Below are 20,112 nucleotides of genomic sequence, written 5' to 3' on the forward strand. Positions count from 1 at the left end.
TGTGGAACAAACATATCTTAAAATTACTTCCTTCAAACTTGGACCCAAGGCTGCTTTCGCTCACATGGAGATGGACGGCGTTGACGCTCCCGCTTCCACAAGCAGCAGACCCCGTAGCTCTGACTGGGCGCGGGTGTGTTTCTTGGCAGAAATAGCTGCACCTGAAATGAGCAGGGAACCTCCAGACTCCACCGCCTGCGCCCTCGTGCAGCAGCGACACCACCCAGGACCACGACTGCCACCTGTCATCGCCCGACGTCCCCTGCTGCTTCCTCTCCGTGGGCAGATCCAGATGCGCCCGAGGACCGGATGCTTGTCTGGACGTGGTGGCTGGGAGTCGGGAAGGCCCGACTCGCTCACACCGGCTCCAGGGACGGAGGAAACCACACAGTGTCCACGGGGGCACCCACGTCACCATCGCCAAGGCAGGGTGCCTTCGCACATGGCGTGTGTGTGGCCGGCCAGGGTCACTGCAGGCCATCCCTTCCGACCAGAGCCCCCGGCCCGGACGAGAGCCCCCTCCCTGTTCGGACGGCACCCGGCTGGGGTGCGAGGGCTCCTTCCTCTGCTCCCGCTGGGACCCGGCACCGTAAGGCCCTCCCCTCCCGTCCCCTCGGACCCGCCGCCACCTGCTGCCACGTGTGTCTGCACTGTCCTCTCGTCGTGGGCCCTCACTCTGTACGTCGTCCGACCTTCCCTCCCCGCTCTGAAGGAGCCCTCTTCTCTAGACGTCACCAAGGACCTCCTTCTGTGCCCCTCCCCTCCCACCACCCCTCTGGGGACCCCAGTCACTCCACAAGCATTGGTTTTGCTCCCGCACCTGCCCCACGTTCCCGCGAGCATGCCCCTGTCTCTGACGCACACAGCAGGCCGCCAGTGGGTGGGAATCAAGCCTCTTTGCCACTTCCTGCTGTGAGCACAGTATGAGCATCTCTGGGCCTGTGTCGTCTGTGACACGGACTGATGGGGCAGGACCCAGAGCACAGGGTGTTCATGAGGAGCAGGCACACAGTCAGAATGTCCACGGCGACCTTCCGGGCCCACAGTGTGGGCCCACAGCGTGATTGCCGAGGGCCCGAGCGCCTGGAGTATCACCGGTCGGTAGGAGAGGCTGTCCTCGTCGACCCTCCCTGGAGAGCCACAGAGCACACACTGTGCCCCCGGGAATTGAGATGGGCGCAGGGCGGTCACCTGTTTCTCCACCAAGTGGGGGACGGGTGGTCAGCAGCCCCCAGGACATGAGGATCTTTGTAGCCCGGCAGGTCATAGAGCTCTGAGTTCCTGGCTTCAGCTCTCACGCCCCCCAGGGAGCCGAGCACTCGCGGGCAGGTTTGGGGGCCTGAGATAGGCAAGGCCCCTCCACCTCCAAGTCGACTTCCCGGCAGGGGTGGGGCTGCACGCACTCACCTGGGCAGAGTCCCCTTCAACACCCCCCAGCCCCCCACACCCAGACAGCACGGTCCCCCCTGGGCAACCCGCTGACACCCCCTCGGGGTCCTCAGGCCAGCCTCCCCTGAGAGCAGCTGGGGACAACACCCTAGGGACGGCGGGCCACGCCCAATACCTAGGACGCAGTGACCCTAGTTGCCAACGTCCTGCTGAGAACGAGGAGGACATTTAAGACAGGCCACACTCAGGGCCACACGCCGGAGCTCTGAGGCATCTGCACCTGCTCTGTGACCCTCAGGACCTAGTTTGCAAACGGGAAGACCAAACGGCACAAGAACCACACCAGACAGAGAGGACGAAACCACCAGACGCTGGGCCCCAGCGGGGTGTGCCCTGGGCTGGCCATGTCACCGCTCGGGCTCTGCCCTCCTTCCCCAGAGCCTGTGCTCAGAGTGACAAACCACCTGGAAGGCACCCCAGCTCCTGGGCACAGCAGGCAGGAGAGGAAGGTTCTGGGAGGTCAGAGGGGACGGCACACAGCCAGGCACAGTGCTCGGCTCACGTGAGGCTCGGGGAGGCTGGACACACAGGAGGAAAAGCCGGAGGCCAGAGGGCCTGCTCGAGGGAGGAGCCCCTCGCGGGCGGGAAGGCCGCGTGACAACGTGGGGGCCCTGAGGCAGAGCTTTCCAGGAGGGAGGCCCAGGCGTCCAGTCACCTGCAGAGACGTGGGGGCCGCAGAGAGGAAGGCACGGCCTGTCCCCCAGAGGGAGGACGCCTCGGGCTGTGCACAGAGCCCAGGCCCTCAGCCCCGGGAGGCCTCTGGGGTGGTCACAGCAGGCGCCAGTCCATCCCGCCCTAGGGACTGCCACGCTCCCAGGGGGCCCCACCTTGCTGTTGAGCACCGCGTGTTGGGGGCAGGACCCCCCAGGAGCGTGGCCCCGGGCTCTTGGGCACATTCGGGCAAGTGTCCCTCCTCCCTTCCTGTTGTGAGGACGGTGACTTCGGTTCCTGCTGTCTTGTCTTCTCCAAGCTAACGCCTCCGAATGCTGTATTGACTTTTCTCTCAGGTGACCTGGTGGCCTGCCGGTCCCTGCCGGAAAGCAGCTCCTGTCCCTGCAGAGTCAGGGCACGACACAGGGTCGCGGCGGGCAGATGTCCAGGCAGGCCGTCTGCCCAGCAGCGTCTTTCGCATCCGTTCGGTTTATCACGGCTTTTCATCTTGTTTCCTCAGCATCTTTCTCTGCTCCGTCTCTTCTAACTTGTCTGGCAGGTCCGGGTGGGACAGACCCCGAACTCCCCCAGGGGCCCGGGCGAGGGCTGAGCAGGCAGCCTCTGTGTCCCCTCTGCCGCGTCACCACCGCGTCCCTTCCGCAGACCGGCTGGCGCACGGCACGCCGTCCTCGCTTCTCCCAAGCTCCCGACCCTCAGCTGAGGCTTCCCCAACAAGGCTTGGGCGTCTGTGGAGGAACGGGTCCCTGGTTCTCTCTCCTGGGGGCTGAGGGGTCGGGGCAAGGGCAGCCCCGTCGCTCTCGGGTCCCTGCCACAGGACGCGTCTGGCCGGGCTGCCAAGTTCGGAGGCACCACGGGGGTGCCCGGGCCTCCCGGCCCCACACCCGCCCGGGACAGTGTTCCGTGTGCAGGGGCTGCAGGGTCTTGTGGACGCCTGTGCTGCCCTCAGCCCCCTTCTTGCCACCCTCCTCTGCGCCTGCCCTGGTCTCTCCATCTGGACTTGGTGTCCCCGTCTTTAGCTCTCGCTGGTTCCCGTCTTGTCCTCAGTGGAACGCATGTGCTGTGCAGACTCCAGAACCAGCACTGGGGTCAGACCTTCCGGTCGCAGGGGTGCGGGCACTGAGCCCCCTGCTCTCTGCTCGGCCCCTCGTGACCGGAGGGGGACCACACGGTCGGCGGACAGTGTGACTCTTAGAAACCGCTTTGGCTACATCCTCAGTACAAAGGTCTAGAGCAATTCATTGTACTTTCCTGCTATCCCCTCCACTCTCCCTGTTTTAGGAGACACGAGGGTCCTTGCAGATCGATCACTGGGGATCGCAAACAGACGAACAAGTGATCTCTGTCTTGCAGCACAAAATGAGCCCGGCGTGAGGGGCGGCTTTGTAGGGTAGGAGCCACTGATCACAAGGGGACATTTACGGCGAGTCTAGCTGAGCTTTGGGTCCGAAGGCATGTCTGTTCTCATCTTGACCTGGCGGCTCTTTGTGCAAATTTAAACAGTATACTTCACCTGTTTGGATCTGTCTCTTTGCCTGTAAAATAAGCATATTTGATCAACCTAGTTCTCAGAACTCATGCTAACTTAAGAGTCTCTGAAATCACTTAGAAACGGGACCCAAAAAAACCAAGGTACGAAACAAGGCAGGCCCCCCAGGAAGAAGGGAGAAAAGGCTGGAACTCAATCTTGTTATGTGAGGGATGACAGAGCAGAAAATAAACTAAAAAAATAGCTTAAAACCAGGTAGCTAGCAACAAGCAGCTGGGCAGAAGACAGGGTTTGGGGACGGCAGGAGAGGAACACAAGGTGGCACTGTGAGAGATGACGGAGAGGCCCAGGCCAACACAGGATGCAGAGGCAGCAGGCCGTTTTCTTGTCTCCCGGTTAGGACCGAACACATTTCCTCCAGACAAAAGAGAGATTCAAAAAATAAAAGACCCCAAACATGACAAACAGGGGAAAAACGGGACAAACAAAACTAGAAAGAAGGCTAGGAGCAGGAACACGACCTCAGCTACCAGGAGAGCGTGTGCTGCTCCCGGCTCCGTGGCCCCCGGGCCTTTCCTTTCCTCTGTCCCGAAGACCTGACTCTCCCGCTAACGTCTGGAAGCTTGAGGAAACGCAGCTGCTTGTAAACCACCCAAGCCCCTCTCCTCATTGAACTCAAAAGCAGTTTCAAACCGTCTCTGGACAGAGAAACGGAACCCATGTCCCCCAGTCACTGTGGCTTTTACAGCCCGAGCCGCTGGCCACGGAAGCCTGCGCGTGGCCCAGCAGACCGCTCTGGGCCTCGGTGTCCCCAGACGTGCAAACGCCGCGTCTGCGCTGCCTCGGGTTTGCAGCCGCCCCCCGGGTCTCCCCGTCTGTCCTCAGAGCCGGGGCGTGGGCTGGCGCGTGCCCACCGTGGGTGGTAGTGGTAGTGTAGCCGCGAGGGTGCCATCGTGGTCACACTGGGTCATCCGTCTGTCTCGGGCGCGGCCCGCCTGGCTCGTGACGCGGGCGGAGCGGCGTGGCCGGGCCGCCAGCCTCTGCAGAGAGCCCCTCCCCAGCCAGTGGCCCCCGACAGCAGGCCGGTCCTTGTGGTTCCATGTCTGGCTGTTCACCAGCAAGGCCGGGGGGTGGGGGGGGAGATACGGTCCCCAGCGCCCTCCCCTTCTCAGAGGCCGGGCACCTTGGTGCGGGCCTCGCGGGTCGAGGCGCTCCCCGTCGCGCATCTCAGCCCCGCCCCGCGGCCGGCAGGCGCCCCAGTCCTTGCCAACCGCCCTCCCTACACTAGACGACACTGACTGCCTAAGAGCTCAGTGCGATCGGCCACAGGTGAGTGCCTCCTCGAGGGCCCCGCGCGAGGTCCCTGCATGCCCAGGGTGGAGCCCGCCCGCATCCCGAGGTCGCGGTGCACGTGGACGCCCGCGTGGGACAGGACGTTGGAATGCTGGTTTCTGTTGCCTTCGCTCAGCCGCACCAGTCACCTTTTGTGTGTTTTTTCTTGCATGGGTCCTCCGAGTCCAATTCCAATTGTGGCTCCGGCTGCCCCAGTCTCTTGTTTAGCCGCTTCACTGCTGCTGGACGTGCATGTGCTCTGGCAGCAGTCCCCATGGACACATCCCGTTAAGTGACTGGGACGCCAGGATGTGCTAGGTACGTTCGGCCGCACCGGACAGGAGCCTACTCCCGGACGTTGCCGGGACCACCCCGCGGGCGGCAGTGCGGTGTGGCGGCGAGGGCCCCAGTCAGGCTCCCACCCCCCGGACGAGGAGGCAGCATGACCGACCGAGGAGTTAGAGCTTAAGACCCGGAGGCTGCATGCGTGGAGAGGACTAAGAGTTGCATGCGGCATGAACAACAGGCTGCACCTCCCCCCCAGCGGCTCCCGCGGCCCCCGGACAAACGGGCCCGGAACGGCCCAGACTCCGCCTCAGCTCCGCGGGGGCCCGTGTGGTCCCGCAGGCCCGGCCAAAGCCAGGGAGGCGCCCCGGGGCCCGGGTCGGGGGAGGGCGGACGGGGGTTCACACAGCACACGTCCGGGTGGAGGGGACCGAGCCTGGCGGCCAGCGCGTGGGCCTCTGAGTGAGGATGAAAATTGTCAGAAGCATCCCGGTTGTGGACGGGTTGAGGCTAAGAACCAGCCCCCTGGACCTGACCGCACGCACCGCGTGCTGTGGCCCGCACAACTATTGGGCCCCGCGGAACTGATGCGGCCCTAACTCTCCACCCACGTCCCCCTGCTTCTCCCGACCGCACAGCTCCCGGGGCGCTCTGTCCACCCGGGGCCCAGGGTTCCCGCCCCGCACGGCCGCACTCGCACCTGCGGCCTGACCGACTCAGAAAGGTTACCTGAACGACCGAAATGAATTTTTTTAATCATGCTAAGAGTACCTCTAACAGTCTTTTTCCTTTGTTGGTTTGTTTTTGAGTGTAATTTAAAGAGAAAAGTGCTCGGACGAAAATGTGACACACAATCAGGGAGCAAGCAAGTTTTCCAACTAAATTCTTCTAATATTGGTGTGGCCGCTTCACACTTTGAAACACGTAGGTTTCCATAAAGCTAGAATGTCCTACACGGCCACGTGAAAGCCCCTCGCCCGACCCTCAAGGAGGAAGGGGGACGGGGAGAAACCAGGTGTCAGGGGACCAAAGCGGGAAGCAAATCGGGGACTTCCCCCAGAACTGCCTCCCGGAGGGGACAGGCGCTCAGGGGCTCTGGCAGGCGGGACCGGCGCCCCAGCCGACCTCTCCGCAGGTGGGACGGCTGAGGGGCCCGACCCGCCTCTCCCCAAGCCCTGCAGCGTCCACGGGGCTCCAGCCCACAGCTCGGACTCTGTAGCTCGGCTGTGTCGTGAGCTATTTCTGCCGGGTGGCTGGGGCCGGGGGACTCTTGGAGAGTGCCACACGACAGCGTGGGGCCTCTGTGTCTGGGCTGCAGAAAGCTCAAGTATGCATACTTAATACTGCATTTCAAAAAAAAAAAAAGGGAAAATTAATGAATGTCTTACAGGTTAAAAAATGATTTGCAAGATTTTGTCTTTCCTTGAGTTTCAGGTAATATATCCAAGAAATTGGGCAGAAGTAATGTATGTTGCTTTTAAGTGACCTGTTCTCTTTGCATTTGGGGAGAAAAATCACAGACATGTAGCATAAGAATCAGTGTATGTCATTTTTCCATTGCAAATATCTTTATTTTGCACTCCTCTGAATTTCTTTACTGTTTCCGTCTATGTGACAGAAAAAAACAAAATAAATATATTTTTAGAACCATATCTCTTTAAGCAAAAAAATAAATAAAAAGCAGTTTCTGAATTGAACTTTTTATATAAATAAAGCAAAGACTTTTGTACATGTGGCCTGAATCGTTCCAATTTACAAACATATTTTGCTATTATGGACGAGGCCTAATCTTACATTTTTATGAGTTCTTTTAAAGTTGAGGGCAATAGAAAAAATTACATATTTTTTAATACTTGGCATTTTACTTAATTACGTTCCCTTGATAGAGTTGCCACAAAAGAAATGAGCAAGAAACGTGGCCGAGGGCCTTTCCACGAAATCCTCCCAGAACTCCAGTGCACCCCTTGGACCATTTTGTATGATCACCCTGGATCCTCAGGGTCTGTTTCTGTGGATTTCTAGCTACTGTCCTCAGTCTCGCAGGGCAGTTCACGGAGGCGGGTCAACCACAGACTCTCCCGGTGCAGCCCGGAGACACCCACGGTTCTTTCTGCCTCTATGTAGAAGGTTTTTAAAAATAAGTGATTGACTTTTACCAGGATGAGAGAGCCTGAGACACCTTCAGATATTTTTTTGCTGTAAGCTGATTCGCGGGAGACGAGCTGGGTCTTTCTGCCAGCACAGCGAGGGGGGACGCTGGGCACAAGGTCACAGAGGCTGCCGCACCCAGGGTGTGTTACCGCTCAGGGCGGCGTCACCCCCCAGGCAGACGGCGAGGGGCTGGCCCTGTGGGGTCAGGGGCTTAGCCACCTGCTACCCGGCAAGGGCGCCTGGGCAGCACCTTGGGGTCCCCAGGAAGAAATGCTCGTGTGCGTGGAATCCGCCCTGCACCTCACTGACGTGTCGCCAGGGGGGCAGAAGCCACAGTGGTTCACCAGTCTCAGATCACAACGTGTAGTAACATGCACTCTGATTCAGGCATCCGTTTAACTGCAAGAAAACGCCCTATTTTAGATGTCTTTCTTAATAGAACTCTTTACCAAATCCTCATATTTATTTTCAAAAGAGAGGGGCACAATAGCGCCTGGGAGGAGGCACTTTAAAGATGTTCTTACCAATAACGAATCGATGACACTTCAGTCGTGGGTTTGATGAGTTCCATTGCTCCCACCCGGTCTCAGGACAGGGGTTTTAGATGGGCGGGAAGACGACACTGTAACAGGTGTATGTCTCGCGGAGGGACAGATCAGGGCAGACACGAGGCTGTGACATTCCTGGGACGTGTGCCAGTGAAAAGTCTTATGGTGTCCAGGACTATGTGTTTTAATGGAGAGACATTAAGTTGTGCTTTGACATTAGGGCATACATCCTATGACCCCCATTGTGGCTGTGATCAGTGATAGTTCCTGTGTAGATCCAAACAGAATGTTTGTTTTGGTGTACATAGCTCAGTGCAGCCATGAGCACAGGGCATTCTGGGAGGTTCGGGCTCGCAGGTCTCTTTGCCGTCTTAGATCTGCAAAAGCAACAGAAACCCACACTGCTCCCACCTGAGAAGGAGTGGGTCCATGAAGTCAGAAGTCCAGGAGTTTGTGAGTGGTCCTGATGTTTTTCCAGATTATACTTGGATTCTGCAAAACCTAAACACCTTTTAAAACATGTTAGCATGATGTTCCCATCGCCATTCTTTTTTTTAATGTTTATTTCTTTATTTTGAGAGAGAAATAGCACTAGTGGGGGGAGGAGCAGAGAGAGAGGGAGAGAGAGAATCCCAAGCAGGCTCCACACTGTCAGACGCGGGGCTCAAACTCACAAACCGTGAGATCATGACCTGAGCCAAAATCAAGAGTCGGGCCTAACCGACTGAGCCACCCCGGGGGCCCCGCCCCATTGCCATTTCTAAATGTCTTTTTCGGACCAATTTTTCCAGCCAGATGATAACATGCAGTAACCCCAAATCATTTTCTCCTGGTATCACTGAGACCCCGAGGCAAATGCAAGATCACAGATAAGGCACAAACGTTTTTTGTCTCGAACATCCCCCACCCCCACCCCACCCCGGGCGGCAAGGAGAGCTCTAAGATTATCTCCGCACCCGTGCTTGCTCAGACTATCGCCACCAAAAGTCCCTTGGACTGAAAGAGAAGCGATGTGTGAAGCAAGTGTTTTATGTCACAGAACTTTGCATCTCCAAGTACAGGAACCTAAAATAGACTCGGTGCCATTGTCCCCGGGAACTGCCAGGGAGCAGGGAGGGCGGCCGACTACTCCAGCGCAGAGAACCCGTGCCTGCCTTCTGGGGAGTTTCCATGGAAACCCAGTCAATCTCTCCTGCCATTTCAAAACCCAAGCTGTGCGGCACATGCTCCTGTCTGATTTTATCCACGGGGGACTTTGATTATCCCGCACGGGCCTCCTTTCATGGAAAAGATGTGCTCTTAGATGGGTAGATGCAAATCGAGTTTTGGTAAATCGATTTTACACCGCCCCATTATCAAGGGTCCTGGAGCTGGCTCGCTTGGGAAGCAAAGACCCCTTTTGTTAGGTGAATCATCACTCCCTCATTCACCGACTTCAGAAAATTGTATTTTTGAGTGCTGAGATTTCTTAAAGCTAGGAAATCGGCATATAATCTAGGAGTTTAAAAAAGCCTTAAAGTCTTGAGCAGCAACAGAAAAATGAACACGAAGAGCTGATACAAGACAGAAACCTTTCTGGGCTGCCTTATGTGGTCCGGAAGCACCACCTAAAGGTGAAAAGGCTGAATCACCTCCCCCCAAAAGCCTTGGCTGCGTCACGGGGAGCGAACAAAGAAAGGCAGCAAGCAAGGCATCCCACACCCCCGCCTGGCCTGGCCAAGGTCCTGGGCTGCTGCGCTCGCGCTCGCGCGGCCGGCGTGTGACAGGTGGAGGCCACGAGGCCGCCCTCAGTGCCCCTGCGCAGAGGTGTGGCCCTTGGGGAGCAGACTCGGGTCACAGGGCCTGAGGCAGGCCTGGGGCTCCACCCCCTCTGCCAGGCTGACGATGAAAGCCGAGAGGGCGCTTTCTGGAAACGTTTTTTCTTTCCCAACACAGCGGAAACGGGCCAAATCAATATTTTGTGTGTTGTTTTCATGGTGATAAAGGACATTTTAAACGCCTCTTTTTTTATCAGATGATGCCTTTGTAAATGGCTTAAACACACAAAATCTACTCTGAAAGTCTTTCTCTCTTTTTTTATAATTAGTAAAATCTGATTTTCATTTGCATTATTTTGGTTATAATGGTTCACTTTAAATTTGAACAGAATATGTCAACCTCCTCCAGCCCTCACCAAAAAAAGGCACATTGAAAATTCTCTACTCGTGTTAAAATGAATAAATTTTAAATAAATTTGCGCTGAGTGCTTAAATTAGGAAGAGTTTGAAGAATTTTTTTAAGCGAAAAGCAAGGCCAAGTGTGTATTATTGGCTAGTAGGAAACATTTCTGTTTCTTGATACATTTTCAAAACAGAAACTTGCACGAAGATGAGCTTTTCTTAGACAGAATGAGGTTTATTGCCTTCAGACTCCCCTCCCTCGGGGCATGTTGTGGGCAGGGGCAGGGCGGGGGGGGGGGGGGGGGGGGGGGGGAGGTGGGTGCGGAGAGCGGGGTGCCTGTCCACACGAAGCACATCCATGCGAGGAACCAGGCAGTTCGGCTCGGTCACTTAAGTTATTATTTAGAAAATAAATACTTACCCATTGGCAGAATAGTTTTGCGATCAGACTTTAATTGCACACAAACAGCTGTCGCTCTAACAAAACTCAGGTCAACAGTCAGATTTCGGTGGTTGTTCTCGACACACAGATTCTGCACACACTTCATTGTTCCACCACAAGCGCATATTTTAAAACTCCTGGTTCCGAGTGTCCACACCAGCGACGTGGCAAACGTGATCCGTTTGCCTCTTTAAGCTCTCACAGCAGGGGCCGTAAACGGAACTTTAACCTGTAATATGACACGGCAAATAGCCGTTAGCACACCGTGAGAGCCAGGACGGACCCCTCTCTTAGGACTGAAGGAGATGTAGACAGACACCGAGTGTTGGCTTGTGACACCCACTGCCGTCTCCGCCCAGCATCCGGCAGTGCTGGGGGGGCAGCGGGGCCACCACGTCCTGCTCCAGACAAGTCACTTGCTGGCCCCGTCTCAGCATCCGGTGTCCCCGGTGACTCTGAGCGGAAAGCCACGTGAAACCCCTCAGAAGCAGTAGACACTGGTTAAATACTTGAAGTTTGTGATTTTTGTCCTTACCAGGCACTCGGGTGTTCACGGAGTGGGGATGAGGCACAGGGCTGACCCAGGCGTGATGTTCTTACTAAGTCCCTTCATCCTTGTTGTTTTTGAGAGTTACAAGCTATCTGGAAAGAAAGAAGAATTTTTTCTTAATTTTTGTCCTTGTTTTTTACAGTCCCGGTGGCCACATGGCAACCAGAATAGCTTGAGAGGCAAGGCGTCTGCAGTGCACCTGACTTTCCTTGAGACAGTGCACTTAGGACGTCATAGGAAGGGCAGTGATGACGAAACCGTTCTTAAAGAACGCCGTGTCCCGTAGCGCAGGCCGACACAGCCGGTGCAGGCCCCAGAAGGACTCTAGGGTCTGGGCTGATGGGGACTGCTGGACCAAGAGATCCGGGCTCCGTGCGGGTCGGTTAAGGTCACAGGGCTTTAAGGCAACTCGAGGTGGCCTGACGCTCTCATGGAGTCCCCGCGGCTCAGGCCCAGGCGCCGCCCTCACTGGACTCGGGTCAGCCAGGTGGCCCAGCTTTAATGGGAGCCTGATTTAGTGCCGGTGTTTCAAGTGTAGACAAAGAGCAGTCCCTGCGCACGTCCACTGTGTACGAAGCTTGCTTCGTGGACGACTGCTGTGGCTGAGTCCCACTGACCCCTCCCTCCCTGAGGCTCACGTGAGCAGGAGGGAAGCAGGCGGGGGGGGGGGGGGGGGGGGTGTCTGCAGGTGTCAGAGTCTCTGGACTCAACAGCCTCGAGCCCAAGCCCGAGGGGGTGTTGTGAGCGAGGCAGGTACCGAGGGCCTGATGCTCCGGAAAGCGTCCTTGTGCTTGGAAGGAAGAAGGTGGCCAAGGTTGGTATCTGGTGGTGCGCTAGGTGGGCACAGGTGCCCGCTCCCCGCTGCGGGGCTTCCTGCTCCGCTCGTCTCTCTCTGGTAGGGAGGTGAAGCATTGAGAGTTTGCTTTCTGGATGAGTAAGGACGTGACGTGTTGAGGGGGTCGATTTCTCTCAAGTCAACTGGCCGATCTGCATTTGTGTTTGCAGGTGCCCGACCCCCGGCTGCGACGGCTCTGGGCACATCACCGGCAACTACGCTTCTCATCGAAGGTACGTGACGAGCCCGTCCCCCTGCACGGCCCCGCTCCTTGTCCCGCCGCGCGGGCGCAGGCCTCCAGCAGGCTCTGGTGCACGCTCCGTGCCACCCGCCGATGCACGAGACGCCAGACCACCACGTGGCGCCTTCCCCGCGGGGTCCTCACGGGAGGCAGACGCTCCCGGCCCCGGACCGCCCGCCCCCCTGACGCCCCACCTGTCCTGCACCCGCGTCCACCTATGAGAGACTCCTCGGGTCATCCAGCAGCAGCCGTTCTAAAGCAGAAGAGGACAAGGAAAAGGACCATCGCTGGCAGAGAATAAGGTCCCTGGGACGGCCACTGAGAGGCAGGCGTTCCAACACCGCTGGGAGCCGGCCTCCTAAATAGGAAAATCTGAGCCCCAGTAGCAGAGCTGAAGACACGACTCGTCACAGGCCCTGCTGCTCCCAAGGGGAAGGGATTGTCCAAAGGGCAGCCTGAGGTCTCCCTCCTGGGTGCTGGGCCAGGCGTTGGAAGTGACCTGAAAGAAACTCTGGAGACCTTGTGTCCACAAAAGTGGATCTAGACCTGGGGTCACCGCACCAATTTCTTGTCCTGTTCAGTGAGCAAGAACAGGCAAGGCCAAGGTCGGGACAAGGAATTCAGGAGCTAAGTCCCATCCAACAGTGGGAGGTGGTGCTGCAAATACAGAGACTGACACTGCTGCTGGGTCACTGTCTGCATTTCCCAGCATAAAGTGGGCGGTCCCCAAGTGGATGAGCATCCGGGCTTCGGATGCACCTCCCACGAGGAAACAAAGAAGACAGGACGGAGAGGAGGGGGAGAGAGGGAAAGGGAGGGGGAGGGGGAGGGGGGAGACAGGGGGAGAGAGGAGAGAGGGGCAGAGAGGGGGACAGGGGGACGGGGGTGCAGAGGCCCCTGACAATGAGAGTTAGCCGCCGGCCACCCAGCACAGGGAGGGTGCTTGCCGGTGGATCGTGTGCTGCCCGTGGCCGCCCGAGGGGTCAGATGCCAGTGGTCAGAGCAGGGGACGCTGAGCGGCTGCCGGCCCGGTTTGGAGGAGGGCAGATGCAGCCTCCTCATCGGGACCCCACCGCGTGCCCCGTGCTCCCCGGGCTCACTCCGGAGCACTCCTCAGCCGCTCAGATCTGTGAAAAGCGCAGCTTAGGAATGGAGAACTGAACGGTGGGGTCACGGGAGGATTCCTCACATGCGTCCTCTACGCCAGGGGCACCCGCCTGGGCCCTGCGGACACTGGGGGCCGGACGGCGCCCTGCCCAGCGCACGGTGGGACGTCTGCCCACCAGACGCCAGCACCACCGCCGCCGTGGCTCGTGATGGCTGCGGAAAGTCTCTGGACGTCACCGAATGTTTCCCGGAGCCACCCCGAGGACCACAGGGGGCGGAGCAGGCTGGGGGGCAGCTCGGAGCCCGCCGCGGTCAGGGGAGTGCAGAGCAGGAAAAAACACCCGCAAACACACCGCCAGTGTGAAGTCACTGGTCCAGAGTGAATTCGGTGAAAGTAAACCCTCCAGTTAAGTGGGAAACGCCAAGCACATTCTACGCTGCCCTTTATTTTAATTTATCTTGAAAAGAAATGTCTGTGTCCTCACGTGACCACGACTCCCAGCACGGTGTCTGCACAGCTAAAAGTGGACATTTGGTGGTCACTCCACGTCCAAATGTATGTTCTGCTACTGATTTCTCTTTGGGCTCGGTGACACGTAATGTGTTAATTCAGTTTCCCCATTTTTATTCCCTGAGCTTCTAGGTTAGAGAGGTGGGTATTGATAGAGCACAAACCTATGAATAAAATGTCACAAAGCCCAGGTTTCCTGAAAAGCCAAGCCCGGGCACGTGAACCTGACCCGGTTCCCGGCAAAGCTGAGCACAGCCAGCGCCCCCCGCAGGAGCGCCCCGAAAGTCCAAGCCGCGCACAGGGCCATGCCGTCTGTCCCACTGGCTGAGGCTACCACCCGGGGAAGCACAGACACGGCTGGCAGCTCCCTCGGGCGGAGCCCCCAGGCCTGCCGCTCACGAGGCCCAAACACAAGGAGAGAACCTGCCTTCAGGTTAACCGTCCACTGTCGCTTCCCAGGGACGCGAGGAATGTTACCGATGAGCAAACAACAGAGAAAACGTCTTTAAAACGGTGCCACAACTCAGGCAGCCGTGAGCCCACACAGCCCTCCTGCCATCCGGGTCTCCCAGGAAGCAGGGGCCCAGAATGGGGGCTGTGGATGCCGAGCCCCCCTCCCTCTCCAGGGAAAGCACGCGGTCAGGCCCTGCCTGGGGCGTTGCTGTGGGCCGGCCGCCCTCCTGACTGGGGCACAGAGGCCAGGTGCCCCTCTCAGCCGGGAGCCGGGGACAGTGCGCTGTCCTCCACCGCTCTCAGGGCCACGCCGGTGTTAGGTGAGGTCGTGTCCTCTCGCACGGAGGAAACAGGTTCAGAGTTGGCCACCTCCCCGCCCAGAAGGGCCCCGAAGGTCGCCCAGTCCCGGCTCTGGGTGGGAGAGGTTCTGGCCTGTGCACGCTCCATTTCCGTTCTCATGGTGTGATTTTCTCATCTCTGCCCCAGCTCTGACGCTTCCCTGAATTCAGTACAATCCATATTTGCTGGCGGTCTCTAGGGTTCCATCAACAATAAAACAAACAAAACAAACCGGATGCCTGGAGGGCTCAGCCGGTTAAGCGTCTGACTCTTGATTTCAGCTCGGGTTCTGCTCTCACGGTTTTTGAGTTCGAGTTCGAGCCCCTGCTTGGTATTCTCTGTCTCTCCCTCTCTCTCAAAATAAATAAACTTAAAAAAAGAAAAAAAACAACCCAGCCGACCGTCACATGTTCTGCCTCCCTCGGTCCTCAGTGACAAGAGGGACTGCATCTGGCAGGTGAGGCTGGAGGGGTCCACAGAGACCATGGCCCCGTCCACAAGGACAACAAGGATCCATTGCTCGAGCCGGCCCTTCCCAGGCCGGCTGTTTCCTGCCAGCGCAGCGGCCCCCCCCACCCCCACCCAGCGTGGTCCCAGCACACAGTCCCGAGGAGCTCCTGATCCCTGTGACCTGCCATGGCTCACATGCAGCAAGAGTGCCAAAGCCTTGAGCTGTCACAAGCCACCACGTGACTCTGGCTCCCCAGGACAGCCTCCCAGGCTCAGAGAGCAGCTGCTCGCTTAGGGTTCCAGAATGTTCTCTGATGGCAAAGGTAGCATGTGTCGAGCACATACTATGTACCACGAGCATGGCTGTACACGTTGCCTGTGTGGTCTCGCTGTCCTACGGGACTAGTATTTGTGTCCTGACTGCACGTGAGGAAACCGCGCAGGGAGGACCCGAAAGCAGTGTTCGGAAGTAACGGGAACATCCAGGAGGGGATGGCCGCCGGCGGGCGGAAGCAACGCGGGCCGCAGGGCCCCGGATCCAAGCCAGGAAGGGCCACGGGCGCAAGCAGACCCCCGGCTGGACACACAGTGTGGGACTGGACGCGGGCGACCGAGCACATGGCTCTCACGCCCCCGGAACTCGCGGCTCAGCAGCCTGTGGTGGGTGGGCGGACGGCTTCCAGCACAGCGCGAGTGACACCCGCAGGGGACGGGGTCCCGCGGGCTCCCAGGGCCAGTTGTCAGAAGGGCGCCCACACCGAGGAACACACCTCGAGGGATGTGCCCGCCAGCAGACGGCGGGGACAGTGGCGCCAGAAGAGCGTGCGAGGGCGCGGGCGTGCACCACGCTGGAGAGCCGGCAGACACTGGGGGCGGGTCCAGCCCACGGTGCCCACGGCGAGGCATTCGGTGGTGGGCCACCGGAAGGTCCTAAATGGAGCAGCTTAACACAGCTCGGAGCTGACGCCAGCCCGTCCCGACACGGCGTCGTGGAGGCAGAAAGGGGATGGTTCCAAAGACACGGGGGACGTAAAACCAGCAGGACCCCGGGCAAGTAAGGCCAAGGATGAGCTCAGTTCCGTCTCGGGCCAGGGAGCAGACGCCGATGCCATCCACGGAGAGGAGCACACGAGACGTGGAGGGAACTGAGGGCGAGGAGTTTAACCTTTGGCGGGAATGAAGGGCGTCGCCCAAAGAGACGTGACCAGGAGTCGTAGGACGCACGGCTTGAGTTTTGTCGTGGATGGCAGAGGGCTCAGGAGAGCTCTGCCGGAAGGGAAGGACGTGCGGGGAGAGGGCCTGGTGGGGGCTCGGGAGCACCAGGGACGTGTGAGCTCAGGCCTCAAGCGAGGGCAGCACACGACACCGACCTCCTGGGACACAGGCCCTCCAGACGCCGAGGCTGCCGACAGGCTCGGAGGAGCATCGCCTGCAAGAGGCCAGGGGCGCCCTCATGGTGACCGGAAAGAGCGCTCTTCCTGGGAAGAGATCAGAGCTGGACGGCAGTGGGGACGGCCACGGAGCGGCACACCCACTTTCCAAGTTTTTACCTTGAAACGGAGGACCAGAGGCAGCAGGAGGGAGAGGATCCGGGCACATCTCGTCTTTCCCACATTCCTATTAAAGGAGACGGTGACGTAGCAGACGGGCCACGTTCCAGAGGGGTTGGGACACCTGTCGACGGAGACAGGAGGGGGCAGCGCCGGGGCCCGAAGCCCCAACCCCAGCACCCGCCCTCTGCCTGTGGGGTGCTGCTTCTTACCCGAGAGGAAAGGAGGGAAGATGCTGGGGGGGCAGAGTGCAGCGATGGGTGAGGGGACCCTGAGACTCAGCGTGGTCAGCCAGGACTGACCGGGAAGCACGGCACAAGCTCAGGAACGGAGGAGGGGTGACGGGTACCCACCTGGGCCACGGCCGCGCGTCGGCACCGGACGAGTCTGCACCCGTGTGTCCCCGCGTCTCCGTAAATGGCCTAGTTTCTGGTTTTTCAGTCTTTGCACAAGAATCGCATTTATTCTGTATGTTCTCGTGCACAATCTCATATCACAGCCTATTGTTAGCCCGTCTACACGCTCGTGCAAGTTAGCACATGTGCAGTTCATACATGTTGGCCCACGTGCATGATCAGACATGTATGAGCAGTTTTCTGTGCCAGCCGGAAGTCTTCCTTTAGATAAGCATGAGCTTCTATTTCCAAAATTTTGACGACTGAGTAAAATAATCATGTTCAACTTCCTCTGCACCTTCTGCAGACTCACAGTAAGTCTGTACTTGAGACGAATCAGACCACGGGTGTCACTGTCCCCAGATGGCAGGGCCCAGGCAGCGGGCCGCAGACAACAGGTCGCCGAGGAAGAGATGGAGGGAGCGTGTGTTTTCTCCTCAGCGTTACCCCTTTTCTGGGCCCGCCACTCAGCCTCTCTCTGGTGTTCCCGGCCACCCAGCGCTCCCCCTCGCCAGGGGACTGACGGGGTCTAAAGACTTGGAGAGCACACGCGGGCCCGTTCCCGGAAGGTCCCTCCTCCCGGAATAATTTTGTGTTCACGGGGAGCAGCTCCAGCTTCTGGAGAAACAGAATCTGAGCAGCGACAGCGGGGAGGGACCTGCCCATGCCACGGTGGACGCGTCCTGAGGCTGTGTCCCTTCTTTAGTCTTTCAGGTTGCCCGAGAGCAAAGAAAAGTGGCATCAGGGTGGCACAGAGCAAGGAAGACAAGGAAGACCAGGAGCCCATCAGGTGCGCGTGTGGGGCGGGCAGAGGGCGGGCAGAGGGCAGCGAGCCCTTGGGGGAGCCCAGGGGGGCGGTGGGGCAGGGGGAGGGGACGCCAGGCACCTGCAAGGCCACCTATGGGGCACCAATCCCAGAGCACACCTGCCGGTCAGGAGCACCACGTAAATGGGGAATCTCCAGCCACCTGATGCTTGGGGGAAACGGAGCCAGGAAACGTCCCTCTGCCCGTTGGTGGGAGACGCGGTGGCGCTGGCGGGGAGAGGCAGGTGTTAGCGGTAACACCAACGGCGAACGTTCACTGGAAACCACGTAGCCGCCCTCTGTCCGGTTCTCCGCCAGGACCTGAGAGCGGCGGGCAGGCACCCCGGGCTTCCAGCACATCCTCCGGGTGTTTGCCACACACGGAAGCCCGGAGCCCGGTCCCAAAACTCCGTAAGATAAACCTGGGCTGTCTCCCTGCGATGTTCATCTCAGGGCCTTTGGAGAAAAAAAGAAATTGATTAAAAAAAATAAAAATGAAAATTATTATAAAAATTACATAAAACGTATCAAAGTAATCAGGTTACACTAATTTTGTAGAATGTAAACTCTGCCGTTAAAAAAACGCATGCGAAACCCGCTGGCCCGGGCCAGTGAGGCGCGCTGAGTCGTACCTCCGTGCGGTAACCGTTGGTGGTCTGCCTGCATCCTCGGCCCCACGGCCGTCACTGCCCCGGGGAGGTTCAGGAGCGGGGTTAGCCTGCCCTTGACCTCCAGCTGCAGCCAATGATTTTCCTACCTATTCCCCAAAAGGTACTGATGGGGTACCACGTGCCGACACCATTCCAGGAGACTTAATTAAAATCTTGCCTCCTGCTTAACACCCTCTCTGGCTGGAGGCTATTTTATGGCCCCGGGAGAACACAGCCAAACAGAACGCGCTTTCCAGCTCTTGAGAAAAACCACGGGTTTATACAATCGCCTTTAAAAACCAATCCTGCAATTTCTCCACCGGTGGCCTTGCATTCCTCCACCGAAAGAGCTGTGATTCTGTCCGAAAGGGGGTCTTTTCAACAGATGCCTGCATCTCACTTGCGACATCCAACATTCCTCCCCAACGCAGACATTCTCCCCAAAACCGCCTTCCTGGGGTCAGCGGCTGACCAGGCGTTTCCACGCGAGGAATTACCTCGGCTCTCCACTAGGTGGCACTTTCAGGGCCTTTTTCTCTGTCCTTTTCCTTTGCTGGAGCAGAGCCTGATGGGTTTTTCCTCAAGCCAGGTTCTTCCGACCTCGTTGTGGAGGCCACCAGGCATATGGTGGCACGACCATCACATGCGTGTCTTCTGCTCCCCAGATGTCCCGTTCCTGGGTGTGACGGCCAGGGCCACATAACCGGGAAGTACGCCTCCCACCGCAGTGCGTCAGGATGTCCCTTGGCCGCCAAGAGACAGAAGGACGGATACCTCAATGGCTCCCAGTTCTCCTGGAAGTCGGTCAAGACGGAGGGCATGTCGTGTCCCACGCCAGGATGTGACGGGTCGGGCCACGTCAGCGGCAGCTTCCTCACACACCGGAGGTGAGTGGCCGCCTGTCCCGGGTCACGGCCGGCACGATGCGAGGCTCGTTTAGAAAGAAAAGGTGCAAAGGTGCCACCAACTCATGATCTCCTGAGGCAAAAAAAGGAAAACCGTCGAGTGTGTTTTGAGACGTTCGCCTCATTCCCATCTCTGCTTCAGGACAGGCGTTTACCAAAGTCCTGGATCGGGATCCACAGTAAGACGCACGCTGTAGCTGCACACACACGCGCATCTGTAGGTTTGTTCGTTTGGCCTAGAGACTGCAGGCAGGCCCTTCACTCCGGGAAGGAGGATGGTTTTTAGCACAGGGACCTCATGTTGCATGCCCGGGCCAAAAGGGGATCAGGACATTTCCAAAACAGCCAATCAACCCGTTAAGTTTTACTCGCTTAATTTTAAAAGAAATATGTGCAGTTAGGTTGTCTTAGCAGAAGAGGCCTATTCTGTTGAGTCAAATGCCACTCGGTGGGCCCTGCGAGGAAGAGTCGGGGTGGGTGGTGTAGACAGATCGCGGAGGCAGTGGAATCGGTCGGGCCACGTGTCCCCAGCTTCTTGCAAAGCAGGCTGGAGGACGCCAGGGGAAATGCGGTAAGCCGTGTCCAGGCCAGAATGAACAGAAGCCTCCATGCAAACAGGAAGGGGTCACGGCATGTGCAGGAACGTGTGGATCGGAGCCTTTCAATGCCCCTTGAAAGGAAGGTTACGTTTTCACTGTGAAAGAGAATCCTGCCGTGATAGGAACTCACACAGGGTCAGGGGACAGAGAGGAAACACGAATGGCTCTCCTTGACCAAATCTCTCAGCCTACGGCCCG

General features: G+C 58.2%; 1 protein-coding gene and 2 long non-coding RNA genes across 21 annotated transcripts in view; 1 reads left to right on the plus strand and 2 right to left on the minus strand.

Moving 5' to 3' along the window:
* MYT1L (myelin transcription factor 1 like) overlaps positions 1-20,112 on the plus strand; it is a 422,156-nt gene that overhangs the window by 374,314 nt on the left and 27,730 nt on the right. For all 16 annotated transcript variants that reach the window (XM_027077770.2, XM_027077768.2, XM_027077773.2 and 13 more), the window contains 3 exons: positions 12,080-12,142; positions 17,662-17,745; positions 19,076-19,297. In XM_027077770.2, the coding sequence (XP_026933571.1) occupies positions 12,080-12,142; positions 17,662-17,745; positions 19,076-19,297 (369 nt within the window). The remainder of the gene's footprint in view (positions 1-12,079; positions 12,143-17,661; positions 17,746-19,075; positions 19,298-20,112) is intronic.
* LOC113604895 (uncharacterized) lies at positions 6,389-14,139 on the minus strand. Of its 4 annotated transcripts, none has more exons than XR_008289736.1 (4): positions 10,868-12,342; positions 10,504-10,753; positions 7,900-8,300; positions 6,389-7,774 (listed from the first exon to the last, which is right to left on the minus strand). It is a non-coding gene; the product is annotated as an uncharacterized LOC113604895 (long non-coding RNA). The 4 variants fall into 4 exon arrangements; XR_008289735.1 differs by having other exon boundaries at positions 6,590-7,774; positions 11,060-12,342; XR_003426918.2 differs by adding an exon at positions 12,356-14,139 and having other exon boundaries at positions 6,597-7,774; positions 10,504-11,966.
* Positions 14,143-20,112, minus strand: part of LOC113604894 (uncharacterized) — a 29,011-nt gene continuing 23,041 nt past the window's right edge. The window contains exons 2-3 of the long non-coding RNA XR_008289733.1: positions 16,914-18,216; positions 14,143-16,684 (exon numbers count right to left, since the gene is read on the minus strand). This is a non-coding gene — a long non-coding RNA (uncharacterized LOC113604894). The remainder of the gene's footprint in view (positions 16,685-16,913; positions 18,217-20,112) is intronic.

The sequence above is a fragment of the Acinonyx jubatus genome, chromosome A3, assembly GCF_027475565.1.
Source record: "Acinonyx jubatus isolate Ajub_Pintada_27869175 chromosome A3, VMU_Ajub_asm_v1.0, whole genome shotgun sequence".
In the NCBI taxonomy this organism is placed as follows: domain Eukaryota; kingdom Metazoa; phylum Chordata; class Mammalia; order Carnivora; family Felidae; genus Acinonyx; species Acinonyx jubatus.